Raw genomic sequence first — 22,090 nt, forward strand, 5'->3', positions numbered from 1 at the left:
GGCCGCGGATCCAAAGTTTGTCGGCCTCCATTCTCTCTGATCGCTCCAACTCGACCTAATTATTCATCCATTGCTGCTCTGTTGCGTCTCCCCTCTGAACCTGAGGTCCCACCCAAGCTCAACAAGAATTCCGCGAAAGACACGACACTCATCACGACCAACCAACTGCACGACATCCGCGATCCACCGCCATCATGCCCAAGGCTGAGGTTGGCTCGACCAAACACCTGAGCAACAAGCTCAAGTCAAAGGGCCTGCAGCGCCTCCGATGGTACTGCCAGGTGTGTGAGAAGCAATGCCGCGATGCGAACGGCTTCAAGATGCACACGCAGTCCGAGTCACACGTGCGCCAGATGCTCGTCGTCGGCGAGGATCCGCGCAAGTTCATCAACGACTTCAGCAACCAGTTCCAGCGCGACTTCCTGACGCTCCTACGGACGGGACACGGCGAGAAGGAGGTACAGATCAACAGGTTCTACCAGGAATACATTGCGAACAAGGAGCACGTGCACATGAACTCGACAAAGTGGCCGAGCTTGACCGAGTTTGCGAAACATCTGGGTAGAGAGGGCATTTGTCGTGTCGAGGAGAACGAGAAGGGCATCCACATTGCCTGGATCGACAACTCACCCGAAGCGCTACGCAGACGAAACGCGCTCAAGAGGAAGGAGGCGGAGGATCAGGGCAACGAGGAGGTCGAGCAACGCATGATCCGCGAGCAGATCAAGAGGGCGCAGGCCAATGCGCGACACGACAAGGACGAGGAGCGCGATGCTGCCGAGCGCGAGCTCAAGAGACAAGAGGGCGAGAAGATTACACTCTCCTTTGGTGGCGGCGCAAAGTCGACCCCCAAGACAGAGTCCAGCAACCCCACAGTCGAAGAACACACGCCAGAAGCATCCGGCCAGGATGCGGCCCCGAAAGAACCTGAACTACCACAGCAGGAGGAGGAAAAGGCGCCGGCTAAACCTGCAGGATTCGGCGGCGTGTCGATGAAAATGGGAGGGAAGCCACAAACTAAGAATGTGTTTGCGCAAGCAAAGAAGAATGCTCTGTCCGGGGGCAAAAAGGGCGGTTTCATCGACCAGCCCAAGAAGATGAGCGAGGCAGAGCGGATAATGAAGGAGGAGATGGAACGGAAACGCTCAAGAGGGTCTGGAGGGTTCAGCATGCCTGCGCCCAAGAAGCAAAGGTCATCATAGGAGGGTATTCTCATGCGCAGGCGTTAAGGACAATGTGGCTTCACACAGGGATACAAGGGTCGTAATAGAGCGTTCATCCAAATACCATTCGTTGCTCAGCTGTTGTAGTCAAGTGATGATGTAAATAAAAAGAGTTCTTTCCCAGCTCCGTCCAACGCCTGTCGCCGTGATACTGTACAGTCGGTACTCTTCATTTTATTGATCAATCTCCGCCTCACTGCCGTCTCGTCTGCTCACTGTTAGCATGTCTCTTGGCGCGGTGTCTCTCGGGGTTGAAAGCACTCACGGGATATACGGTATCCTATACTCCTCTTCCAGGGTACTCCTCACTTCGTCCGGCAACTGCCCGCTGACCTTGATGGCATACATGCCGGCGACGTACTTGTCCAGTCGCTGCCACTTGGCGACCCAGCTTTTCGTGGGATCCGCGAGCGTGATCACACCCTCGAAAACCTGCGAGGTGCAGCTCTCAATCTGGTCCTGCGAGCCCTGGAGACGGAGAAACTCCTCGCAGTTGGGGCACCCGCCATCTCGGAAGCGCTGCATGCACACTGTTAGATGAACCGAGCTTTCAAGGTAGGTTGGACGAGGGCATCATAGCGTACCGCGTAGGTCTGGACGATGGAGCATACCATGCAGGCGCGCAGGTAGCGTTGCTGGCCGGGCGCGACAAATGCTGACGCCATGGTGGTTCTCGTTGATGAAAACGATGCCTTGGAGGACAGAATTTCCCGGTGAAGCAAGGTTTGGTGTCGTGGTGAGTGTGAAATAGACGTTGGTGAGGCGCGCGGTGAGCCTTTGTTCGCTCCAAGTCAAGGTTATGCATTTATGCGAGTCTTTGCTGCATCTCGAAACTTTCACCCCAAGTTCCCTCCACCCACACAACCTCTACTGAGTTGCCTGCCTCCAGCTCGACCCGTCCTGCGACGATTAGGATCTTCAAACATGACGCAACAAGGGGAAGTGTCCTTCTCCAAGGCCGGCCTGGAAAAGTCGCATGAGATCCTGACGTGCACCGTCAAGAATGCGCCTTGGTCATATGCCCACATGGAGCTTGTTACCGAGTCGGCAGAGCCACTGGAGCTGGACGATCTGCAGGTCAAGTCATACTGCACCGCGGCCTTGCGTCAGTCATTCGGTCTCTCCGGCCAGGCGATACCCGTGGACATCTTGAAGACAAGCGGATCACAGTGCTGGGTCAGGGTGCCACGCGAGGACTTGAGCACCTTCGCGGCAGCCATCACCGCATGGGCAGGTCTCGTCGAGAATGGACAGAGACGCGTGCTCCGACTTAAACAGGCGTCCGACTGGCTAGGCACCATGGTGGGCGGCGATGGTCAGGAGCGTATATGGAAATCATAAGTGTTGCCACCGACACACGGAATCCAAATAAAATTCCCAAGGTCCTGTCCAGCCCTTGATCTAATGATTCTACGATCTACACGGGGTATCTGCGCGCTTATATTTGCAAACTCCTCCGATATACCGTGTCCTGACGCCTGACCATGCGTTATGCGATTTCTGCCCACGAGCACATCCTCCAAGCCTACTACATAAGCGACGAAAGAAGAGAATTCTGGGCGTATGCCTGGGTTCTGGTCAGTACTGGGCACGATGTGCTGCGGCAAAAGGGAGCTTACCATGGGCTTGATGTCCGGATGCGGCACGGCATCGAATTGCTCGTATTTGAGCTTGTAGTCGGGGCCGATGTTGATGTAAGCACCCCTGTTCTCCGTCGAGTCGCAGTACTTGGGCGCCGAGAAGACTGACCGTGTTAGCAATCGACTCCCGTGTGGCTTGTATGGACATACCAGTAATACAACGACCGCCGTGCTGCACCTCGTACCCGTCCATGCGCACTTCGTGACTGCGGATGACTGCCTCCAACCCGTTCTTCTCGCAGAACTTGGCTGTGATGTCGGGACCGAACTGCATGCCGACACCTCGCTTGCTGGGACCGCGGCCCTTCTCCTCTTGCGGATCTGTCCAGAGCATCTCCATCATCAGGCCGGACTGTCCAGGCTGGCGCTGGTTGTGTCGGTTGAGCTTGCGAATGTCGTCTAATGTGACATTGTCGTCGGAGAAAAGACCACCGTGGAGGACGAGGTACTTTTTGCCAATAAGGGTGGCCAGAGGCAAGGCGGAGAAACTTTCCGAGAAGAGCTTGAATGTCCTGTACTTATTAGCGGTGGGCCATGGGGTCGCAGCAGATTGACTTTGCGTACCTCTCGTTGTACTTGGCCTTGCACTCGCCCTCGAAACCGTACACCCTGTTCATATCGTCTGTTTCGTGGTTGCCGCGGTTCAGGAAGAAGCCGTGCGGGCGTAGCCACTTGTACGCATATAGCAGCAGGGCGATTTCCGTTGACCATGAGCCGCGGTCCACAAAGTCACCGTTGAACAGGTACCAGTGCTTGTCGCTCGGGCTTCCGTTGCGTCGGAACAACTCCATCAGATCAAAGTATTGGCCGTGTGTGTCGCCACAGACCGTCAGCTCGACATCCGAAGGGATCTTCATCTCGACCATGGTCGCCTCCTCGTAGACAATCTGTTTGACGGCGAGGATGATCTGGTATACGTATTTGCGATGCAACTTCTTGCCCTGCTTGAAGCGTTCGGTCATGTCATCAATGAATTCCTGCGTCATCTCCTTGCCCAGACGGGCACCGTCGTAGCCCTCGTCGACAGCCATGTTGTCCAGGTCCAGACCCTCAGCCGCCGAGGGCTGGTCGCCGACCTCAATGGCGGCGAAGAAGGCCAGCTGGCGCACAATCTTTTTGCATTCTTCCAGTTTGAGTCGGGCGTCAGTGCTTTGGGGGTTGAGCTCGACGCATCGTTTGAAGTCGGCTACGGCTTCCTTTGGTTTCAGAATCGCAGCGCGAGCAAGACCTCGTCGAAAGTGCGCCTCCAAGCTGTCAGCACTCGAACCATGTGTCGTTGGCATTCCCGGTATTCTGTCAACGCACCTTGAGCATATTGGGGTCGAGCTCTATCGCCTTGGTGGCGTCCGCGATGGCGTAGCCAAAGGCTTCGGATTTGATATGTGCCTTGCAATTTTTGGTCAGCTACAAGGCCTATCACAAGACAGCTGGGTGACCAAGCAGCCGACCCATGGGTGTACCAACCTGCGCTCGATTTGAGTAGAACGTAGGCTGTGAATCGTCGAGCTCGATGGCCTGTGTGTACAAGTCGACGGCGGTCGGCCAGTCGCCCGCCGCGAAAGCCTTGTTGCCCTCATTCTTGAGGTCGACGGCTGTTTTTGCCATGATCGACTACAGCGTCGCGCGTCAGCTCGTACAAGAGGAGGGGTCGTGTGTCGTCTTGTCGGTAGTGGCGAGATGCTGCGGGCAAAATTGGGCGGTCGTGCAAATTGGGGGCGTCGAATCTACAGCAACCGCAATAGTGCGAGACAAATACACGGGTAGAACAAGGAGGGTGGGAGTCGTGGCGGTAGAAGAACAGCAGATATCGAATCTTGGATCGGAGTTTTATCGAAGAATGGCGGGGTGCTGCTCACAAGTTCCCTCGGTTTGGCACCGTTTGGGTGAGCGAGCGTGCGCTGTGCCTGCCTACACCCACTGTACTAGCGGCAGCGACATGCCGGAGGGTGGCGCGTGCACCCCGAGCCTCGTTTGATGCATATCCGCTTGACGTTCCCAGTAACAGCCTCTGATGAGCAGGCAAGCTGTCCATCATCATCAGCAGCCAACGGTGTTAACTACATCGACACTGCTCGCCACATATTTGAGGCCATTACGGCCGCCAGGAAACACAACATTTCACCATGGATCAGGCGCAACAGCCCTCAAATGCGCTCGTGCGCAAAAGATCCGCTGAGATGGCTCTCATGCCGCCTCCGCCTCAAGTGAAGAAAATCAAGCGGCCCAAAAAGGTGCTGGACGAGGACTCATATACAGAGGCACTGTCTCATATCATTGCCAGAGACTATTTCCCCGGACTTTTGGAAACCGAGACGAAGCAGGAGTACTTGGACGCCTTGGACTCAAAGGATCAAGCATGGATATCAAGCGCAGGCAGGAGGCTGGAGCAAGTTTTGACTCCAGGACGCGGCTCAGGCACATTGCCGACTTTTCCACGACGTGGACTTGACGGGGGCCGCACACCCACAACATTCGTGGGAGACACGCCAGCTTCCGAGGCCACCGCACCATCGCTGAGTGCGCGCCCTCGCCTGGACATGCAGATGAGCCTATCCAAATTCCAGCAAACATATACGAGCGAGGACAATGAGAGCTTCTACAAACTCATTGACAAACAGAACCAAAAACGAGCAGACAAATACGCCTGGCTCTGGCGAGGCAATAAGTTGCCCTCCAAGCAAATGATTAAGCAAAAAGAGGTTCAAGATCGACTGGCTTCAGAAGGGCGCCTACTGGATGATGGGTACATGAAGCGGGATCGGCTGGCTATCAAAGACAACGATGACCGGCCCGCTCGCCCAGACAGCTGGCTCGCGGCGCCACGGAACAACTTTATGTATGTACCAGATGGTGTTGAGACGAGAGCTGGTGCAACTCCAGCAGAGGAAAGTTCTTCATCTCGTGGGAGGTCGGACGGCACGATTGTTCGCGAGAACACGCGGATGCCAGAGCCACATGTACCCAAGCGACCGCCATCACCAACCGCCTCATCAATCAGAGACGCCGTGGCTGGACGACCGCGGGCCCGGGATCAGGACTCGAGTGTGGCTGGCGGAGAGACGCCCAGAGTCAATGGCTATGCCTTTGTCGACGACGAGGACGATGGGCCAGAGACTGCAACACCCGCACCTGTGATCAATCTTGGCCCGGGAGATACCAACAATCCCTTCAAGGTACAAGAAATTGGAAAGAGAGAGTCCCTTCGAGACCGCATGGTCGAACGCATCTCGAATTCCAAGAAATCAGCCTCCCACAATGGCCTGACGGGCCGCGTCGACAACACGCCGGTTCCCAAGTTTCCCAGCAGCCCGAGCGTCAAGGGAAATCTCACCCCAGCTGCGCAACGGTTATGGAGCAGGATCGGGACGCCCAGTGGCAGGTCGTCGGGTGGCTCGTTTGGGCAGTCGACTCCGATGAAGCCCAGAGGCTCATTGCTCCGCAGTGTCTCTCGGGCATCTAAACGCGAGTGATCTTGGGGCCAGCAGGGGATAAGGAGCGGAGTATTTGGTTACATTCAAACGAGCAGATAGACATGATTACCCTGATTATATGATATGACACAACCAGGCGAAGAGACAGCGTGTTAATGCGCCATCGACGCCTCGAGATGCCAGGCAAATTCACTGCGTAATACAAGCGGGATCCGGATTTGGGCGTTGTCACTCGCGACATCGAAAAAAAGACCCAGACCCACACGGCATACGCCATCCATCATGACCTTGCATCATAGACACCGACCCAACCTACGGAGTAGACAGGTCACGACCTACATGCGCGCCCTCGAGCAGGAGGAAAGCTAGCCCTCATGAGGTTCGTCGAAGTTGCCATCGACCTTGCGGCCGTTCTCAGGGCGTCACGCTCAGTTGCGTCCAAGCACATCGCCCTCCGATCACGACAGCTCGACGGGTACACCCGCAGCTCGAGCGCAGCACAGGCATTGCGGAATAAAGCTGTCGGGGGCTTCCAGCAGTCATTGCGACAAGAAGAACAAGATGAGCCCCGCGACGCGAGTGGCGTGACGCTTGATGGCAGCGTGCGGCAGGACGCGAATACGAAAGCGCAAGACTGGCAAGCGGATGCCACGCCAACCGACGCCTCGAGTGAACCATCTACGTACGCCCAAGCGAGTCAGAGAGCGGCCGAGATTAGGAACGCCCAGCAGGCGGTAAATACCCCTGATGGCGTCGACGTGAACATTTTCCACACCAGCCGGGGCTCGCAGGTGCTCGAGTCGTTGCGCAAGCAAGGTGCCGCTGGACCACGTATGAAGCGACCTTCGAAACCGAGTGAGGGACCCCCGAAAGAACACCCTCTGAGACACTGGAAGCCTGCGCCGCCGCTTGAGGAGCACTTGGAGCCTGAAGAATCAACGACTGCTGCCAGTGCGAATGCCTCGCAGAGCCCTGCACAAGCACACGCAAAGGAAGCAGAGAGCCAACCCATCGTGCAGCCGACGGAATCAGTTCCAAAAGATGCGGACGCAATTAAAAGTGCGCATCCAGACGCCGACCCAGTGGCTCAGTTGCAAGCCAAGAATGCGGACGAGGATATCATCGATCTGGCCAAGGACCTCACCGGCGCCAGCTCTGCAGCTACACCTTCCTACCAGCTTCGGGAATCAAAAGTCCCCTCGAGTCGTCTGAGCCGTATGTGGAACTACGGCGGCCTCGCGACAGGCATGCTGGGTGGCGCCATCACCGAAAGTGTGAGCAGGGCATTTGGCGGTGGCGGGTCAGGCTCCGTGCTCCTCAGCGGGAACAATATGGAGAGGCTGGTGGCCAAGCTGTCGCGCATGCGAGGTGCTGCCCTGAAGCTCGGGCAGATTATGAGCTTTCAAGACTCCAAGATGCTGCCCGCGCCTCTGCAGGAAGTGCTCCAGCGCGTGCAGGACAGGGCCGACTACATGCCTGCATGGCAACGGGACAAGGTCCTGACCGCCAACCTGGGTGCCGACTGGAGGGATCTGTTCAGTGAGTTTGACGAGAAGCCCATGGCGGCGGCTTCGATTGGTCAAGTGCACAAAGGCGTGTTGAAGAAGAATGGAAAAAAGGTCGCCGTCAAGATTCAGTTCCCCGGCGTCGCAGACTCCATCAACTCAGATCTCGACAACTTGGGGATCCTGCTCAACGCCACGACGCTACTGCCCAAGGGCCTCTACCTCAACAAAACCATTGACAATGCTCGAGTCGAGCTGGGGTGGGAGTGCGACTATGAGCGCGAGGCTGCGTGCGCTCAGCGCTACAAGAAGCTTCTAAGCAACGACGACGACGTCTTCCTCGTTCCGGACGTGTATCCGGAGGCATCCGGCAAGCAGGTCCTCACCATGGATTTCATGGAGGGCGTCACAGTGACCCGCGTCAAGACATTTACCCAGCAGCAGCGGGATTGGATCGGATCGTCCATCATGCGCCTCTGCCTGCGCGAGATCACCGAGTTCAAGTTCATGCAGACCGACCCCAACTGGACCAACTTTCTGTACAACGCCGACCTCGACCGGCTGGTCCTCCTGGACTTTGGCGCCTCGCGCGAGTACCCGGAAGAGTTCGTCGCGGAGTACGTCCAGCTCCTCGCGGCGGCCGCGCGGTCGGACAAGGCGACCGTCAAGACGCTCTCGGAGAGCCTGGGCTACCTCACCGGCCACGAAAGCAAGGCCATGCTCGACGCGCACACGCAGTCCATCCTGACGTTGGCCGAGCCGTTCCTCGACACCGCGCCAGAGGTGTACGATTTCCAGGACCAGACCATCACAGAGCGCGTCAAGGCCCTGATCCCCGTCATGCTCCGCGAGCGCTTGGCTCCGCCGCCAGAAGAGACGTACAGCCTCCACAGGAAGCTCAGTGGAGCTTTTTTGCTCTGCTCCCGCATGGGCAGCAAGGTGCCCGCGCGAGAGATGTTTGCAAACGCCGTGGCCAAGTCAGGCTACGTGAAGAACTAGCAAGCTTACTATTGTATCAGTATCATATGTATCAACACATGTATACAGCACTAGATAAGGGAAAAGGATAGATGGCGCCATCCTGTATGTTCATGATTCATTATTGCTACACCATAGTGTCCCAGCAACTTGGCCGTTCATCGCCCACGCCGCTGCATAAAGTCCAGCTCCTTCTTTTCCTTGCCAGCAACCTTCTTCCTCTTGCGCTCAATGGCCTTGTCGACCTGGCCCTTGCTCATACCCTCGAAGCGCTTGGTCAGCACCTGTTTCTTCTGCTCGCTCTTCTTCAAGTAGAAGGGCGTCTTGCCCTGCGCCACAAGATCCTTCTCCCGTTTCCGGTGCTCGATCAGCAATTGCTCCTCTTCCTGTTTCTTCTTGCGCGCTTTTCGTCTCGACTCCATTGACATGATCTGCCGCTTCAGATCCTCCTTCTCGTCGGGATCCTTTGTTTTCTTGAGCTGCACCTTGAGATCCGCGAGCTCGGAATCGCGGTACTCGTCTAGAAAGGCGTACGCCTTGGCGGCCTTTGCTTCATCCATGCGCCCAGAGGACATGGTGTCAAAGCGCGGATCGCGTGCCGGGGCTCGTTTGTTCTCGGTGATGATTTCTCGGAACCGGGAGACGGGTCGCTTCGAGGTCTGCTCCTGCGGGGCATGCTTTGAGGATCGCTTCAGGTCTTTGGCAGACTTGAATGTCGGTCTTTTGTATTCTGCGGGTCGCTGGTCTTCATCCTCATTGTCGCCACTTCCTGTCTTCGAGCGTCCTGCGGACGGTAGTGAGGCTTGGGCGCGGGCGAGGGCTCCAAACGAAATGGACGCAAGGTTCGCTCCCGGTTCGGGTTCCTCTTCTTCAGACTGTTTATAAAGTTAGATATTGTCGCCAAACGATGTTCCGAACAACTGACGTCTGAACCAGACTCCGAGTCCCGTTGCGCAGCAGTAGCATTCTCGTCGTCGTCGCTCTCTGACGATTCAGATCCATCGCTCTGAGCTTCGTCTTGCGCCTCAGGCGCCAATTCTTCCTCGCGCCGGAGTCGCACGCGTCTTTCGATGCCTATAGGCTGTGCTTTGCGCTTCGGCGGCATGATCAAGGTGAATTTGCTGTGGAAATGGTCGGTGATGGGGAGCTGTCAAAGTGACGGATGGCGGGACAAGGTCCATCATTTTCCTGGCGGGAACTTTTTTGGGCGCGATAAGGGCTTATCGGCAAGACCCACCTGTTTAGTTTTCATGTGAGCGACTCAGACTCATCTTGAGCCTCAGATCTCTCAATGCATCTCGAGCCACGAATCGTTGTACAAAGCCTAATACTCTCCAAGATTTACACTGATGAATCTCTTAAAAAGTCGCCATCTCTTTTGTTGTCGACATAGCTACAGTTACCTCGGCTCATCGGGCCAGATCTTCTACTCTACCAACAACACGCCCAAAGCCCAGATCACTCTTCAGGAGTCTACGAAAAGCAATTATTACTCCAGGAAGCCCATTCAAAACACACAAAACAGTGTCGAATCACAAGGTCGACACCGCAGAACTAGAGAACCCGCACAGAACATCAAGATGCCTATACCAGGCTTGCATCTCCTTGAGGACTCTCACGCCCCTCAGGCGCCCCAACAGGGGTACGTGTCCCTCACCATGCACATGCACATACATTCAACTTACGCCTTCTAGATCCGGAGCTTCAAATGAGACCAAATCCAAAGAGCCAAAACCCCAAAAGTCAAAAGCCAATAAGGATCTAAAGCCATGGCAAGTCCGTGCACAAGCAAAGACACAGCGGAAAGCAGTCCTGTACGTGACACTTTTGTCCCATAGACTCAGGGGATGTCTGCTCACATTTTAGACAGGCCTCCAGACGAAAAGATATACCCAAGTGCCTCGTCAGGAGGTATTCCTGAACCAAGCGTCGCCTATCTACAGCAGTCACTCTGCGCTCCCACGAGACTCCCAGCGCCGAGACGAATCCTCGTCGTGATGGACCTAAACGGCACTCTACTACATCGCCCACAGAAGACAAGACCATCGCACTTTGTCGCGCGCCCCCATGCTGCCAACTTTCTCAAGTATTGTCTGTCCACATTCCACGTCGCCATCTGGTCCTCGGCACGCCCTGAGAATGTGGGCAAGATGGTGGCCAAGTTGCTCACCCCGGACCAGGTCAAGCAGTGTCTCGTCATCTGGGCGCGCGACCGCTTCGGCCTGTCCAAAGAAGACTACAACTCCAAAGTGCAGGTCTACAAGAGACTCGACACTGTATGGCAAGACGAGCGAGTCGCAATTGCTCACCCTGCCGCGGCCAACGGCGGCAAATGGGATCAGTCGAACACGGTGCTCGTAGATGATTCATTAGAAAAGGGCCGGAGTGAGCCCTTCAACATTCTCGCTCTGCCGGAGTTTTCAGGTCTGGCCAACGAGAAGGCTGAGGTGCTGCCGCAGGTCCACGACTACCTGAACGAGCTGAGCTGGCAGGCAGACATCAGTAGCTACATGCGCGCCACCCGCTTCGCGCTGGACGCCAAGTACAAACTACCATCACAAAGATGACGAGTATGGCAATAGTTAGACGGAGACACCTTCGGATGCGTCCGAATTATCACGTATATAATCAATGAGGCATATAGCACGGGGACGCGAGAAGCAGATGAAACATGTATATTTCGTCCTACTTTGTTTAGGAGCAGATCTCTGCATCCACGACATATGAAAATTAGAGAGTGTGTGCGACGTGTTGTCGTGCGAAATATTCGTACGACGCGTGTCCTCATAACCCACATTCTTTCCCTTCATGTCATTCATTGCAAACATTCCGTCATGATTTCTTTTCTTTTCTTTGAGTTTGGTTGTGAGCGCAGGCGCTTACTTGAAGACCTTGCCGTCGGCGTGGGGGTACTCCTTGCCGTTGACGGTGACAGGGCGGTCCCACTTCCACATGGACTCGAGGAACTCACGGTCCTCGGCCTTGGTGTGGTCGAGCTTGGTGAAGCTGTAGCTCTCGTAGTCGGGGGCGACGTCGAAGACGGGGAGGTAGTCCTGGCCACGGATGACAAAGGCACCCTGGATGACGGAGTCGTTGTTCTCGCCGTAGACGGAGGCAGAACCGAAGAGGTACTTGCGGGAGCCCTCGAGACGGGTGTTGAAGCCACCAATCAGGTTGTTGGACATGAAGACGAGGGTGAGCTCGTCGTTGTACTTGTAGTCAACGCGCCAGATGGAGTAGTCCTCAAAGGGAACCTTCTCCCAGAAGTACTTCATGGACTCAGCCTCGTCGTTGTTCGAGAAGTAGCGCTTGAAGTCATCCAGGGGGTAGGCGGACTTGGGGAGCAGCTCGCAGGGGTGCTTGGCCTTGGGGGCCTCAGCGGGCTCCTCAGCGGCGGGGGCGGGAGCGGGAGCAGCCTTGGCGGCGGCCTTGGGGGCCTCAGCCTTCTTGGGGGGGACGTTGGTCAGCTTGGGCTCGTCGAGGAACTCAAGCTTCTCAGCGACAGCCGAGTAGATGGGCTGGTTGATGACGGTCTCGTACCAACGGGTGACGTTGGGGTACTCCTGGCGCCATGCCTTGCCGAAGAGGTACTGGTAGCCGCGGGTGATGATACCAGCAGAGAACAGGTCGGCGAGGGTGATGCGGTCACCAACGAGGTAAGTGTGGCGGAGGAGGTGAGCCTCGACGGTCTTGATGGCCTTGAGGGCGCGGACGGAGGAGTCCTCAACAGACTTCTTGTTGTAGGAGTCGAGGCCAAGGAGGGGACGGAACCATCCACCCAGAGGGGGAAGGACCTCGGAGTTGAAGAAGGACATCCACTTCAGGATAGAAGCGTAGTCCTGCTTGGTCTTGCCGAGCAGGGTGGTCTTCTCGTTCTGGGAGGTCACTATTGCCCAAGTTAGCAAAGCTCTTGCTCGGGCACTACAAGCACAATTGTGACAAGGTCGAAGCAAGGATCAGAAGTTAGACTTTAACAACACACAGTCGAAAAGACTGTTCAGACAGGGATAACTGTATAATAATTGGGCTAGGTCATCACGCAACGCCTCCCTCTCAAAGAGGTGGGAGGGCTTGATGTTGGGTTGTGTAGAGTATACGTACCGTAGATGGCAACGGCAATGGCCTCAGAAAGGGCAAAGCCATCCTCGCCGAGGAAGGCAGGGATCTTTCCGAGAGCGTTGGCCTTCAGGTGCTCAATGGTGGGCTTCTGAGGGTCGGCCTCAACAATGTTGAGCTCGAGGTTGTTGGCCTTCGCAACCGCCTTGATGGCGGTGGTGCGGGGGTTGTCCTGGAGCAGAAAGCGTTAGCGAGCGATCTTCGTATTGAGATGGACAAGGGGAGACAAACATTGCCCCTGGTGAAGAGAGTACCGAAAGCCATCTTGTCGACGTTATCGAAAATAATCAAGATGATAATCGAATGGAGTTGGTTGGGGAGAGAGGAGAAAAGTCGACGCTGCCACCGCTCAAGAAATTTTATTCACCTGCACCTTACCCCGCGCTAATTTGCTCTCGCGCTCCAGCCACAGTACAAGGATCTGCCCGTGTGGCTGGAGTCTTAAGCGGCTGTGGCTGGTGCTGGCACGTGACTTTGAGCCAGTCCGTAGCTGCGCGATCGCGACTCCAGACAGGGCCAAGGTCGACTTTTTTGGTACGACAGCAACGTCCACCCCATTGCCGTCCACAACCTCATCCAGCACCATGGCGTCCTTTGCAAGCAGTTTGCGGCATATCAAATGCCACAGGCAGCTTACAAAGGGCTCGTGGCAGCCTCAGCTTGCCCTGCGGTCACGACCTGTGTCAAAAGTCGACATTCGTCAATTGAGCACCACCGAGATAACCTCACCGCCGACCGATCCAGTCTCTCAGATCTCCATTCCCTTTCAGAACGTCAATCACGCGCGACAAGTGCCCAAGTCGCCGTCCTATTTCTCCCGAGAACCTCGCTTCAACGATCTTCACCTAAAGTTGTTCAACCTCCTGTCAAAGTACCATGACCTACCCACGTTGAAGCCTGCCGATGCACCGCAAATACCATGGCTCAAGCTGGAGCTTGTGCGTCACCAGCTGGGTGAGGATATCAAGGCGTCACAGTTCTCTCAGGTCATGAGGATTGCCAGGCGATTGAACCTGATCGAGCCGAGCGTGCGACCTCCCGCAATTGACATCGCGCTTCGCTTCCTCAGTCGGTCTGTCGACTCAGTCACCACATTCCGAAAAGTCAAGCTTGTCGACAAGCATGGGCGTGCAGTGGGCGTGGGTAAAAGGAAGTCTTCGACGGCACGTGCTTTTGTGGTGGAGGGCACAGGCGAGGTTTTCATCAACGGCAAGCCCCTGAATGAAGCCTTTGGTCGCATTCACGACCGTGAGAGCGCTATCTGGGCGCTGACTTCGACGCAACGAATGGACAAGTATAATGTCTGGGCCATTGTGAGGGGTGGCGGAACAACTGGCCAGGCTGAGGCCATGACCATGGCCGTTGCGGATGGACTGGTGGCCCACGAGCCGGCTTTGAAAACGGCTCTCCGCGCAGGTAAGTTTCTCGGTCGTATCGTCCAGTACGCATTGCTAACATCTAGTAGCCGGCTGCATAACACGCGATCCCAGGACGGTGGAGAGGAAGAAGCATGGTCAACTCAAGGCTCGCAAGGGACCTGCTTGGGTCAAGCGTTAAGTGCTTTGCAGTTCCAACGTGAAGCAAGTCACGCCAAGTTTCTCTATTGGAGATTGTGGGACCAGTTCGTCAACATTGCTCCATTGGATTGCGAGTCGACTGCCGAGCTGTTGGGCTTTGCTGTACTTGTATAACATACGAATATGATGTTGTAAATATAGACCTTCCATGGCATTTGGAACTTGTATTTCGACATTGTCTGCTTGCATACCTTGCGAAGCCGCCGGAATACCGACGCCTACAAGAGGCATGCGATGCCACAGCGGGTGTGATATGTCGGACTCATTGGGAGCGCTGCGGCCGCTCTGGATGTTTGATCGGCTCCGTGATCAAAGCGTGCCCATCCAGACGCCTTTCGAAGTAGTCAGGGTGTTTCTCTAGTAGCCTTGGTGGGCTTTCTAGTGTGATGCTCTAGTCTAACTCTGTAGTGAGGCGCAATGCTGCATGCTTCTTTAAAGTGAGGCTGTGGACAGGGGCGAGCGTCAGCAACTTCTCGAGTGTGTCACCGTGTCTGTCGGCAGCCCTCGTCAGACCGAGCGGTCTCCGCGGACTACCGCGCGCTACGGCAGAATCGTGGACCGTCCGACCTGTCAGGCGGAACATGAACATGACGGCAGTGGTCCGCTCGTGAGACATAGCCGACGTCGTCAGTACACTCCAGCTGGTTCTATCCATCGAGAGTCAACATCATAGCCAAACCGTATCCATAATTGCATCAAGAGCACAGCTGTCGTCGGTTCGGGTGAATCGCCGGACTCAGTGGACTCGCTCGGGCATCTCGGGGCAAAGGGCCCATGACCTTGTCCTCTGAATGGGTCTGGTCCTTGTAAAACGTGGCTTTCGATGACAACGGCCACACAAGGCGTAATCGATCAGATTGGTAAGCGCTGGCGCAGAAAGTCAAGACGCTGCCGTTTGAGGGGGAATCCACGACAAGGATCATTGATCGAATCGCAACTCGCACCCGAAAATGACAGGTTGGATGGGGGAAAGGTCGCGCTAGGAGCCCAAGATCTGCTGATGTATGGCTCAAAGTGTCGCCGGGTCACCCTCCTACAGCTTCGACACGCCCACCAGGCAGACAAGATCATGAGAGGGCTCATCCAGTCGCGTCCCATATGCCATTGGGCGACGCAGCCGTGAGCACGCCAACTTCACGCCTGTCTGGTAACTCCAGGTCCGCAACAAGCGAGCGCTACTTTGCGCGCGCAGACAGCACAGTCAAGAAGCTTTCTAGAAGAAACTACTCGTACGTACTAGTATAGCGCGTTTCGTCGGTCAACCTTAATACGAGCGAACGCTTCCGTTGTCAATGGTTGTGATAGCGCTTATCATGACATTGCCAGCAGTGCCTTTCCAATTGATATAGCATACGCAGATCACTGTGAGAACATGCATAATTTTGATCGTCCCAAAATTTTACTATGACTCGATCAAATGAATAATCTGTGGTGGTTATGTCCAAAGGACGGCCTGTGATTTTGACGTCCGGCATCGTATGGGATTTGTGATGTCAAACGTCGATATGCTACCCCATTACCAGTTCATACTGATTAGTTGCTCGTCCCTATTCACAAGAAAAGAGCCGCGCTTTTACACGTGTGCTCCGAATTTCATTGAAGTACAAGAATCAACTAAATACAGGTTGCCCTCAACGGAAGAACTCTATAGGGTAGGCGTCAAGTTTCATGCACGACGAGCTGTCAGTCAGCTGCCTCTTGGGAAAAAGTGCGGCCAATGGGGAGATGAATAGGCTGCTCAGGTACGCGAATATGCATGCAAATGCAACGGCGGCAAGATCTCCAGATCGCATCGGTGCCTGCATGTCACATGCCAGTCAGCGATCAGGCTTCTGCTGTCGCAGGCAAAAGCCGTCATAGCGCCAGGTACGATGCGGATCCGCCTCGTCTGTTCAGCTTGGTGGTGAGAGCATGAAGCCACAACGTTCACATTAAGAGCGACAGCGTAGGCGACGAACGGGATGAACCACGACAGCAGCTTCGTACCTTCTGCCGCTGGTATTGTATTCATTAAACATGATTATTATATGGCAACGTCGTACAGAGTTAATAACCAAAAGGATACAAGCAGTTCATGTCTCAGGTGTACGCCAGCAGTCGTAGGCCCACCCCCTCAAATGCCAAAACAGACGCCCCTGCTTTGTCTCAAGGGACCAAGAAGCAGTGATGTTCTTGAGCGCAATAGCTGATGCGCTGCTGATTGCCAGACCGACCGACCAATCTTCACCCATTCGGATGGCTGACAAAATGATTATTATGAAGTGCTGTGCATGTTGATGTTGGATCATTAGCCACAAGACTTGAGAGCAACGAGATGCGCCCGCGCCGGAAAATTTGCAGAATCTCGCTGGAGAAGCTGACACATCCACCAATCACATGTTACAGACCAGTCTGCTTTGGCACTGCAGTGAGCACCTGAAAATGCGCCCCAGTCCAGTCGCGGTCCCTCTTTCCTCTCTTGTACTCCGTACGCAATTTTCCACTACTTCCTCACATCATCCAGTTCGAGAGTAATGAAGGTAGAGATGTTGCGCCCATTCAAGAACAAAGCGTCGCTTCTGATACTCATCTCGTCAAACCGCTGCTAAACCTCCACTTCCCGAAGGTAAGGTATCATCCAGGCTGCTGGCTGTCAACACCGTTAGCTCTGCCTAGTCGACCCACATCTTCCGATTGCGAAGCGCCAACAATCCGAGTTGCAAGGTTCATGCGGCGGTCCTGTGCTCCTTTTTTTTTACGTCCAGGTACCGGGAAAGAAGTGTCTGCGACTGGCTGAACAACAGCCACTTTATTATTATTTCCTACGTATCTGGTAGGGCGCACACAGAACACCGCGTTCAAAAGGTTGGATGTTTCTCAGCCTGACCCATCATGATTGGGTGAGGGCGACTCCCTGTACGGTAGGCAAAGAATGAGGCAACACAACCATTGGGCACCAATTATCGACTTGTTGGTCACGAATTAGTCGAAATGCGTACGTACGGCCCTACGGATTCACGGATTTCCGGTGCGACTATAATATCTCCGCAAAAGCAAAGGGCTGCGTTGCGTCCATCTGCGAGGGCACCCTTCTCCTGGAGCTGGTTGGAATGTCATGTCCAGCCAAGCGGCAGTTGCCGGCGAGGCGCGCAGCTGATCTCCAGCTTCAAGTTTAATATTCATCAATCTTCTTGTCTTACCCATACTTCTGGGACTACGATCCGAATGTTGTCGGGTCGCGGGAACAGGCGCAGGCGATCTCCAAGGGAGCCCAAGCGGCTTCTTTCTAGCCACTTGGTCGCCGTTCTGCTCGCAGCTGTCGCAAGGGCACGCAGAACTCGGTAGATCTCGCGAGGGCCGCGATGCCCAGCTAGATGCTCAGCTCTGGTGTGCTTTGATGTCTCGGTCGGGCACTTCATCTTTGCCAATCGGCCGACAACCGTGCTCGCCCCGAAAACACTGAATGCCGGTTACGAACGAGTGATCGAAATGCAGCTGAAAACCGCGCCACGAGCAGTGCAACTTGCAATGCCCTTATCAAATGGGTGGAAGAAACACAATGCGCCCAAAGCCTTCGGTGAGGTGCCTGCCCGCCTGCCTAATTATAACGCCACACCCAAGCACGCGTTCTTTTACGAGCACAGCCCAAACTCAAACTGGCTGCGACACTCGACGTCTTCGTCAGGCACCGAATCAGGCTCAGGCTATTATCATATTACCTCACGTACTACTCCGTACATTTTGACCAAGAAGACAAGTCGCCACCACCGCTTTGCAAGTCTTCAGCGAGCAACATAACTTGTGCCCAAGTTCCAGGCGAGTCCCGACTGATGAAGAAACCTTCCAAGGATTCGGCTGATCGGGGCGGTTCCTGCTTTCTGGTCCGCCGTAAGACAGCACCAGTCATATCTACGCTCTGTTCCGATGAGACGACTTCCGAGACATAGAAAACTGACCAACAAGTCTAATTGCCCGACTGGTTTACTAACAAAGCGCAAAACTTCGGCACCTCAGCAAAAACCAGGCCAGACAGCTCAGGCCCTGTTGATCAATGATCAATCTTACCTCAGGCAAGGGCACACCATTCCAGAGGCCTTAGCGGTCCCATGTTCTCTCATCACTTGGCCTTCCATGCTTCGGCAACTCAGACAACCTTTACATGGGCACAAGCTTGATGTATACAGGTTCTGTAATGATTATTCCTACTGCGATGCTCAGGCGACCAGCAGTTGACTGTGTGAGCGCTCCCTTGGCCACACTCCCTGTCCAGATACAGATCGGGCAGAAACTAGCCTCCACCCAAGGCATGTCCGACGTCTTTGTGCGCACCAGCCGGGATGATATTAGTTTCCCCACGCCAGGGATCCTGCAACGTCCTTTCGGACACACCTCATCTTGTTTGGCTCACACCGTGAATGGAGCCTCCCGCTGCGCGTCGAGACGTTCTTCGTCATTTTCTGGCCCAAAAGCCAGCCTGGCTGTCTGGGGCATGAACGACGCTAGCCCTAGCTCCTAACTTGCTGTCTATGGCATTTTGCCTGAGAGATCCCTTACTGCCCGGGATAAATTTCGAGGTAGGCACCTACTTGTTGATACATGGGCCTTGGACGCCCAAACATATAACCCTCCAGGAGCGCCTCGAGTGCGCCCGCCTCTGAGCACCGACACACATTGGGAGGTTACTGTTGCCAGCATCAGCCCTTTACGACCCCTTGTCAGCATTCTTTCCGTCCACTGGCCTCTGTCCAACCGCGCCGAAATAACATTGGAGGTCAATTGGCGTCGTAGAGGTTCCTCTCGGCCTTCCACTGTACTGCCCTGTGGCCTGGCCGACACGCTAGCACAGCTTCATAGTCCTTTCGCGATTGTACCGATCAGTCCCAGACTGGTCGAATATAAAGTGCCAATCTGGCACTCTACTACCCCTCCCCGACGCCCTCCCCGGGGACGCATCGTCCCAGCCTCACCTCGGAACCTGTTCGTGATTGTGGTTCAGGCTTGCGTGGCATGGACGACCCGAACCAACCGAGGAGGCACAACGATCCGCATGGTCAGCATACGGCAAACTCCAGGTTCACCTCACAGCCGAACAGATCCATACCTGCAACCACAGCCGACCGGTATCGCTCTGCACCCCTCAACACATCGCCTCAAACACCTCGCAGTATCGGAAGCGCTGGGAACTACAGCAGCTACTATCCTGAGCCAACGTCTGCCTTCTCATCCACGCACCTCAACTCGGCAGGTCTAGCTGGATATGGATCCGACTACAGCCACGATGGTCGCCAGCAACAAACACAGCAAGGCTTTGGCGGGTACCCTGGGGCAGCCATGATGTACAACGTAGCACAACCAAACGCGCAAACACCAGTGTACGACACGCAACAGTTTGGCGCGCGGCAGCCTGCAGGCCTTCAAATGATGACGCCCGATGTCGCGTCAACATATTTCGGTGGCTCGGCCACAGAAAACCCATCTTCGCACTCTGCGAGCTTGCAGCAGCCGGGCCAGAATTCGGGATCGTCCACTGCCCTCTACCAGTCCGGACAGGCACTCAAGTACGCAAACGACATGTCCAGCGTCAACGCACCGGCGCAGCATCAGCAACAGCCAGCGCAGGACGTTGCGGATGCTTCCATGGGCGAGCAGCAAGAGTTCTCAGAGGGCGCTCTGCAGGAGAAATGGCACAACTACCAACGACAATTGGCGACCGTGTTTCAAGACATTTCGAGCGGTTCCCTCGAGACCGCAGCTGAGACACTCCTGTCTATTTCGAATTGGTTGTTATCGCAAGTTGCAGAACTGGGTAAGTGCAGGAAACCCCAATAATCTTTGGACGAGTCCATCCACATCATGGTCTCATGCAGAGATGACATGCAGCCGAGTGTCAAGCGCTAATGCAGTCCCCTCAGGTCTCACAACGGATGACGCCAACTTACATTCCGACCGCATCAAACTATGGGACGACTTCAATCACGCCTGGCTGGCACTGGGGCAGAAACAATTCGACCTCATGCAGGACACCCAGCAACTGTCGCGTCCGGCGCGCATACTGTCCTATGATGCCATTGAGAACCTAGGCGACGAAATAGTGCGCCTTTGCAATGACTTGGAACGTCACGGTCTGGTAGACTACCAGTATGGCGTGTGGGAAGAGCAGATCACAGAAAGTAAGAGACAGCGATGCGCGGAAAATTTCGAGATACGACGGCTAATGCGCGAACAGTCATGATGGCATGCCTAGACCTTTACGACAACCGAACACGAGAGTCCGGCGCATGATGACGGGACACTGTCGGCTGTTGATTGTAACACTATTGCTACTAGTAGAACTACCGGACTCTGTGCTTCGACGATGTTATGATACCTTGGGCAACGGAAACAGCACGGGGCTGCTATAGAGAATACCAGTCAATCTGGACGGCGTATGAAGGGCTGGACGACCATGTGGGATTATGTTCATGGAATGCATTAATGGCTGGGCTGGTACGGCGTTGAATAGATATGGGACCCTTTGTGGTTTGGAGATTCATTCACCTCGTTGGTTTTTGGACACGTATTTTCCCAATGGCTCTTGCGTGTCGAGACAAAGAATCTGTGGCGTAATTATGGACAATGAAGCACTCGCTCCCATTTCATCCTGATCCTACGTACGTGCGTACGTACTTGACCCTGCGCCTCCTAATTACTGTGCTGAGCCTTGCTGTTGATCCGCGGCGCCATGAGGGGCACTGACCATCACTGGACAGACATGTCACATCTCAATTCGCATTCTGACCCAGAACAAACCCCTGCCGCTGATGCGCACGGCGATCCGCGGGCGGGTGATTGTCAACATGGCCAAGGGAGTCGCAACATTGCGGGCATCCTGTGGGATGACGGGCTGTGCGAGGGAAACATGACGGCTGACCACTTCGTCCTCTCCCTTGGTACCGGCGTGATTGACATGGACTGGCTGATCCACACTATGAAGGAGGCTTTCGCCCATCAGCGCTGCCGCCACACATCTGAATGTACGTGCGGAACCAGGGCCATCTATCTGCCTCAACAGAAGCCGGAGGACTTCGGGATCCGAGTCCAGGTCAAGGGTCGTTGGGCACGAATTGTTGTGGACTGCTCTCTATGTACCACTACCCGGCGACCGGCTTTGCAAGAAAAGGACCCGGTCGCACATGCATACTACAGGTATCTGTCTGTATGATGGCGAATGTTGGGCATGAAGAATTGGCCTCGTGACATTTGCCACCAACGTCGAGCGTACTTTACCGGTCCTAATGATTACTTAGGCACACGCTTGCGCAGGCAAAACCCAATGCCACGAGCGGTCAGTTGGCCAAGGCCGGGAATGAAGTCCAAAAACTTGTCTAGCGTGGCCTGTCAGATCAGGCCAGACTAATTAAGTTAGCCTAGGAGATTTGTTTGCACGTTTTTGACATTGGCGGATCCCCTCACACCCTCCTCCCCTGATCCCCTCCTCCTCCTGTCAGGGAGGATGCGACTTGTCCAAATCGTAGCCTTGGCCCCAGCCTCACGGGTCTGAACTCTAAACGACTGACAGACGGGGAGGTACCTGGGCGCGAGCTTCGTTTGTGGACCTGCAATGCCTGAGTATGTCAATGCTAGCTGATCGCCAACGACAGC

At 55.1% G+C, this 22,090-nt stretch overlaps 10 protein-coding genes across 10 annotated transcripts; 6 read left to right on the plus strand and 4 right to left on the minus strand.

The window, feature by feature from the left end:
• Nucleotides 1-25: 25 nt before the first annotated feature.
• Nucleotides 26-1,265, plus strand: F5Z01DRAFT_652562 (domain of Kin17 curved DNA-binding protein-domain-containing protein). The gene has a single exon (XM_046263287.1). The coding sequence runs from the start codon at nucleotides 195-197 to the stop codon at nucleotides 1,200-1,202; it is 1,008 nt and encodes a 335-aa protein (XP_046119176.1). The 5' UTR covers nucleotides 26-194; the 3' UTR covers nucleotides 1,203-1,265.
• Nucleotides 1,266-2,084, minus strand: F5Z01DRAFT_652564 (transcription elongation protein Spt4). The gene is made up of 3 exons (XM_046263288.1): nucleotides 1,808-2,084; nucleotides 1,489-1,742; nucleotides 1,266-1,431 (listed from the first exon to the last, which is right to left on the minus strand). Exons 1-3 carry the CDS (start codon nucleotides 1,886-1,888, stop codon nucleotides 1,398-1,400), a joined length of 369 nt encoding a protein of 122 aa, XP_046119177.1. The 5' UTR covers nucleotides 1,889-2,084; the 3' UTR covers nucleotides 1,266-1,397.
• F5Z01DRAFT_652568 (Metallo-dependent phosphatase-like protein) lies at nucleotides 2,085-4,875 on the minus strand. Its single transcript, XM_046263289.1, has 5 exons — nucleotides 4,328-4,875; nucleotides 4,169-4,249; nucleotides 3,428-4,107; nucleotides 2,843-3,375; nucleotides 2,085-2,790 (listed from the first exon to the last, which is right to left on the minus strand). Exons 1-5 carry the CDS (start codon nucleotides 4,466-4,468, stop codon nucleotides 2,540-2,542), a joined length of 1,686 nt encoding a protein of 561 aa, XP_046119178.1. The 5' UTR covers nucleotides 4,469-4,875; the 3' UTR covers nucleotides 2,085-2,539.
• Nucleotides 2,235-2,420, plus strand: F5Z01DRAFT_607035 (uncharacterized protein; the record flags this gene model as incomplete). The annotated part of the gene is made up of 1 exon (XM_046260773.1): nucleotides 2,235-2,420. A coding segment is annotated over one exon (186 nt), but the record flags the coding sequence as incomplete, so codon positions are not given.
• F5Z01DRAFT_705593 (nuclear protein Es2-domain-containing protein) lies at nucleotides 4,858-8,744 on the plus strand (the record flags this gene model as incomplete). The annotated part of the gene is made up of 2 exons (XM_046266437.1): nucleotides 4,858-6,304; nucleotides 6,649-8,744. Coding segments are annotated over exons 1-2 (3,414 nt in total), but the record flags the coding sequence as incomplete, so codon positions are not given.
• A 158-nt stretch (nucleotides 8,745-8,902) lies between these two features.
• Nucleotides 8,903-10,253, minus strand: F5Z01DRAFT_44315 (pre-rRNA processing protein). The gene is made up of 2 exons (XM_046259792.1): nucleotides 9,703-10,253; nucleotides 8,903-9,652 (listed from the first exon to the last, which is right to left on the minus strand). The coding sequence occupies exons 1-2, from the start codon at nucleotides 9,880-9,882 to the stop codon at nucleotides 8,936-8,938; spliced, it is 897 nt and encodes a 298-aa protein (XP_046119181.1). The 5' UTR covers nucleotides 9,883-10,253; the 3' UTR covers nucleotides 8,903-8,935.
• On the plus strand, nucleotides 10,057-11,448 carry F5Z01DRAFT_652572 (HAD-like domain-containing protein). Its single transcript, XM_046263290.1, has 3 exons — nucleotides 10,057-10,419; nucleotides 10,472-10,591; nucleotides 10,648-11,448. The coding sequence occupies exons 1-3, from the start codon at nucleotides 10,127-10,129 to the stop codon at nucleotides 11,342-11,344; spliced, it is 1,110 nt and encodes a 369-aa protein (XP_046119182.1). The 5' UTR covers nucleotides 10,057-10,126; the 3' UTR covers nucleotides 11,345-11,448.
• F5Z01DRAFT_652575 (uncharacterized protein) lies at nucleotides 11,449-13,280 on the minus strand. Its single transcript, XM_046263291.1, has 3 exons — nucleotides 13,125-13,280; nucleotides 12,879-13,065; nucleotides 11,449-12,663 (listed from the first exon to the last, which is right to left on the minus strand). The coding sequence occupies exons 1-3, from the start codon at nucleotides 13,155-13,157 to the stop codon at nucleotides 11,657-11,659; spliced, it is 1,227 nt and encodes a 408-aa protein (XP_046119183.1). The 5' UTR covers nucleotides 13,158-13,280; the 3' UTR covers nucleotides 11,449-11,656.
• F5Z01DRAFT_44378 (ribosomal protein S5 domain 2-type protein) lies at nucleotides 13,233-14,534 on the plus strand. The gene is made up of 2 exons (XM_046259797.1): nucleotides 13,233-14,309; nucleotides 14,359-14,534. The coding sequence occupies exons 1-2, from the start codon at nucleotides 13,478-13,480 to the stop codon at nucleotides 14,448-14,450; spliced, it is 924 nt and encodes a 307-aa protein (XP_046119184.1). The 5' UTR covers nucleotides 13,233-13,477; the 3' UTR covers nucleotides 14,451-14,534.
• A 4,565-nt stretch (nucleotides 14,535-19,099) lies between these two features.
• On the plus strand, nucleotides 19,100-21,083 carry F5Z01DRAFT_44720 (uncharacterized protein). The gene is made up of 2 exons (XM_046259810.1): nucleotides 19,100-20,255; nucleotides 20,362-21,083. Exons 1-2 carry the CDS (start codon nucleotides 19,457-19,459, stop codon nucleotides 20,679-20,681), a joined length of 1,119 nt encoding a protein of 372 aa, XP_046119185.1. The 5' UTR covers nucleotides 19,100-19,456; the 3' UTR covers nucleotides 20,682-21,083.
• Nucleotides 21,084-22,090: the final 1,007 nt, after the last annotated feature.

Source organism: Emericellopsis atlantica (assembly GCF_019669845.1).
Source record: "Emericellopsis atlantica unplaced genomic scaffold F5Z01scaffold_10, whole genome shotgun sequence".
In the NCBI taxonomy this organism is placed as follows: domain Eukaryota; kingdom Fungi; phylum Ascomycota; class Sordariomycetes; order Hypocreales; family Bionectriaceae; genus Emericellopsis; species Emericellopsis atlantica.

What these genes read in the sequence shown, in the direction of transcription:
- F5Z01DRAFT_44720 (XM_046259810.1), top strand. Translation starts at nt 19,457, where the DNA reads ATGGACGACCCGAACCAACCGAGGAGGCACAACGATCCGCATGGTCAG. An exon ending in ATCGCAAGTTGCAGAACTGG is followed by an intron (nt 20,256 to 20,361) that starts GTAAGTGCAGGA and finishes CAGTCCCCTCAG; the next exon opens with GTCTCACAACGGATGACGCC.
- F5Z01DRAFT_652564 (XM_046263288.1), bottom strand. Translation starts at nt 1,888, where the DNA reads ATGGCGTCAGCATTTGTCGCGCCCGGCCAGCAACGCTACCTGCGCGCC. An exon ending in CCATCGTCCAGACCTACGCG is followed by an intron (nt 1,743 to 1,807) that starts GTACGCTATGAT and finishes GTGTGCATGCAG; the next exon opens with CGCTTCCGAGATGGCGGGTG. An exon ending in TATAGGATACCGTATATCCC is followed by an intron (nt 1,432 to 1,488) that starts GTGAGTGCTTTC and finishes AACAGTGAGCAG; the next exon opens with ACGAGACGGCAGTGAGGCGG.
- F5Z01DRAFT_652575 (XM_046263291.1), bottom strand. Translation starts at nt 13,157, where the DNA reads ATGGCTTTCGGTACTCTCTTCACCAGGGGCAAT. An exon ending in CTCTCTTCACCAGGGGCAAT is followed by an intron (nt 13,066 to 13,124) that starts GTTTGTCTCCCC and finishes TTTCTGCTCCAG; the next exon opens with GACAACCCCCGCACCACCGC. An exon ending in CATTGCCGTTGCCATCTACG is followed by an intron (nt 12,664 to 12,878) that starts GTACGTATACTC and finishes CTTGGGCAATAG; the next exon opens with TGACCTCCCAGAACGAGAAG.
- F5Z01DRAFT_44315 (XM_046259792.1), bottom strand. Translation starts at nt 9,882, where the DNA reads ATGCCGCCGAAGCGCAAAGCACAGCCTATAGGCATCGAAAGACGCGTG. An exon ending in ACTCGGAGTCTGGTTCAGAC is followed by an intron (nt 9,653 to 9,702) that starts GTCAGTTGTTCG and finishes CTTTATAAACAG; the next exon opens with TCTGAAGAAGAGGAACCCGA.
- F5Z01DRAFT_44378 (XM_046259797.1), top strand. Translation starts at nt 13,478, where the DNA reads ATGGCGTCCTTTGCAAGCAGTTTGCGGCATATCAAATGCCACAGGCAG. An exon ending in GAAAACGGCTCTCCGCGCAG is followed by an intron (nt 14,310 to 14,358) that starts GTAAGTTTCTCG and finishes AACATCTAGTAG; the next exon opens with CCGGCTGCATAACACGCGAT.
- F5Z01DRAFT_652562 (XM_046263287.1), top strand. Translation starts at nt 195, where the DNA reads ATGCCCAAGGCTGAGGTTGGCTCGACCAAACACCTGAGCAACAAGCTC.
- F5Z01DRAFT_652572 (XM_046263290.1), top strand. Translation starts at nt 10,127, where the DNA reads ATGAATCTCTTAAAAAGTCGCCATCTCTTTTGTTGTCGACATAGCTAC. An exon ending in CCTCAGGCGCCCCAACAGGG is followed by an intron (nt 10,420 to 10,471) that starts GTACGTGTCCCT and finishes TACGCCTTCTAG; the next exon opens with ATCCGGAGCTTCAAATGAGA. An exon ending in ACACAGCGGAAAGCAGTCCT is followed by an intron (nt 10,592 to 10,647) that starts GTACGTGACACT and finishes CATTTTAGACAG; the next exon opens with GCCTCCAGACGAAAAGATAT.
- F5Z01DRAFT_652568 (XM_046263289.1), bottom strand. Translation starts at nt 4,468, where the DNA reads ATGGCAAAAACAGCCGTCGACCTCAAGAATGAGGGCAACAAGGCTTTC. An exon ending in TCGACCCCAATATGCTCAAG is followed by an intron (nt 4,108 to 4,168) that starts GTGCGTTGACAG and finishes GACAGCTTGGAG; the next exon opens with GCGCACTTTCGACGAGGTCT. An exon ending in AAGGCCAAGTACAACGAGAG is followed by an intron (nt 3,376 to 3,427) that starts GTACGCAAAGTC and finishes TAATAAGTACAG; the next exon opens with GACATTCAAGCTCTTCTCGG.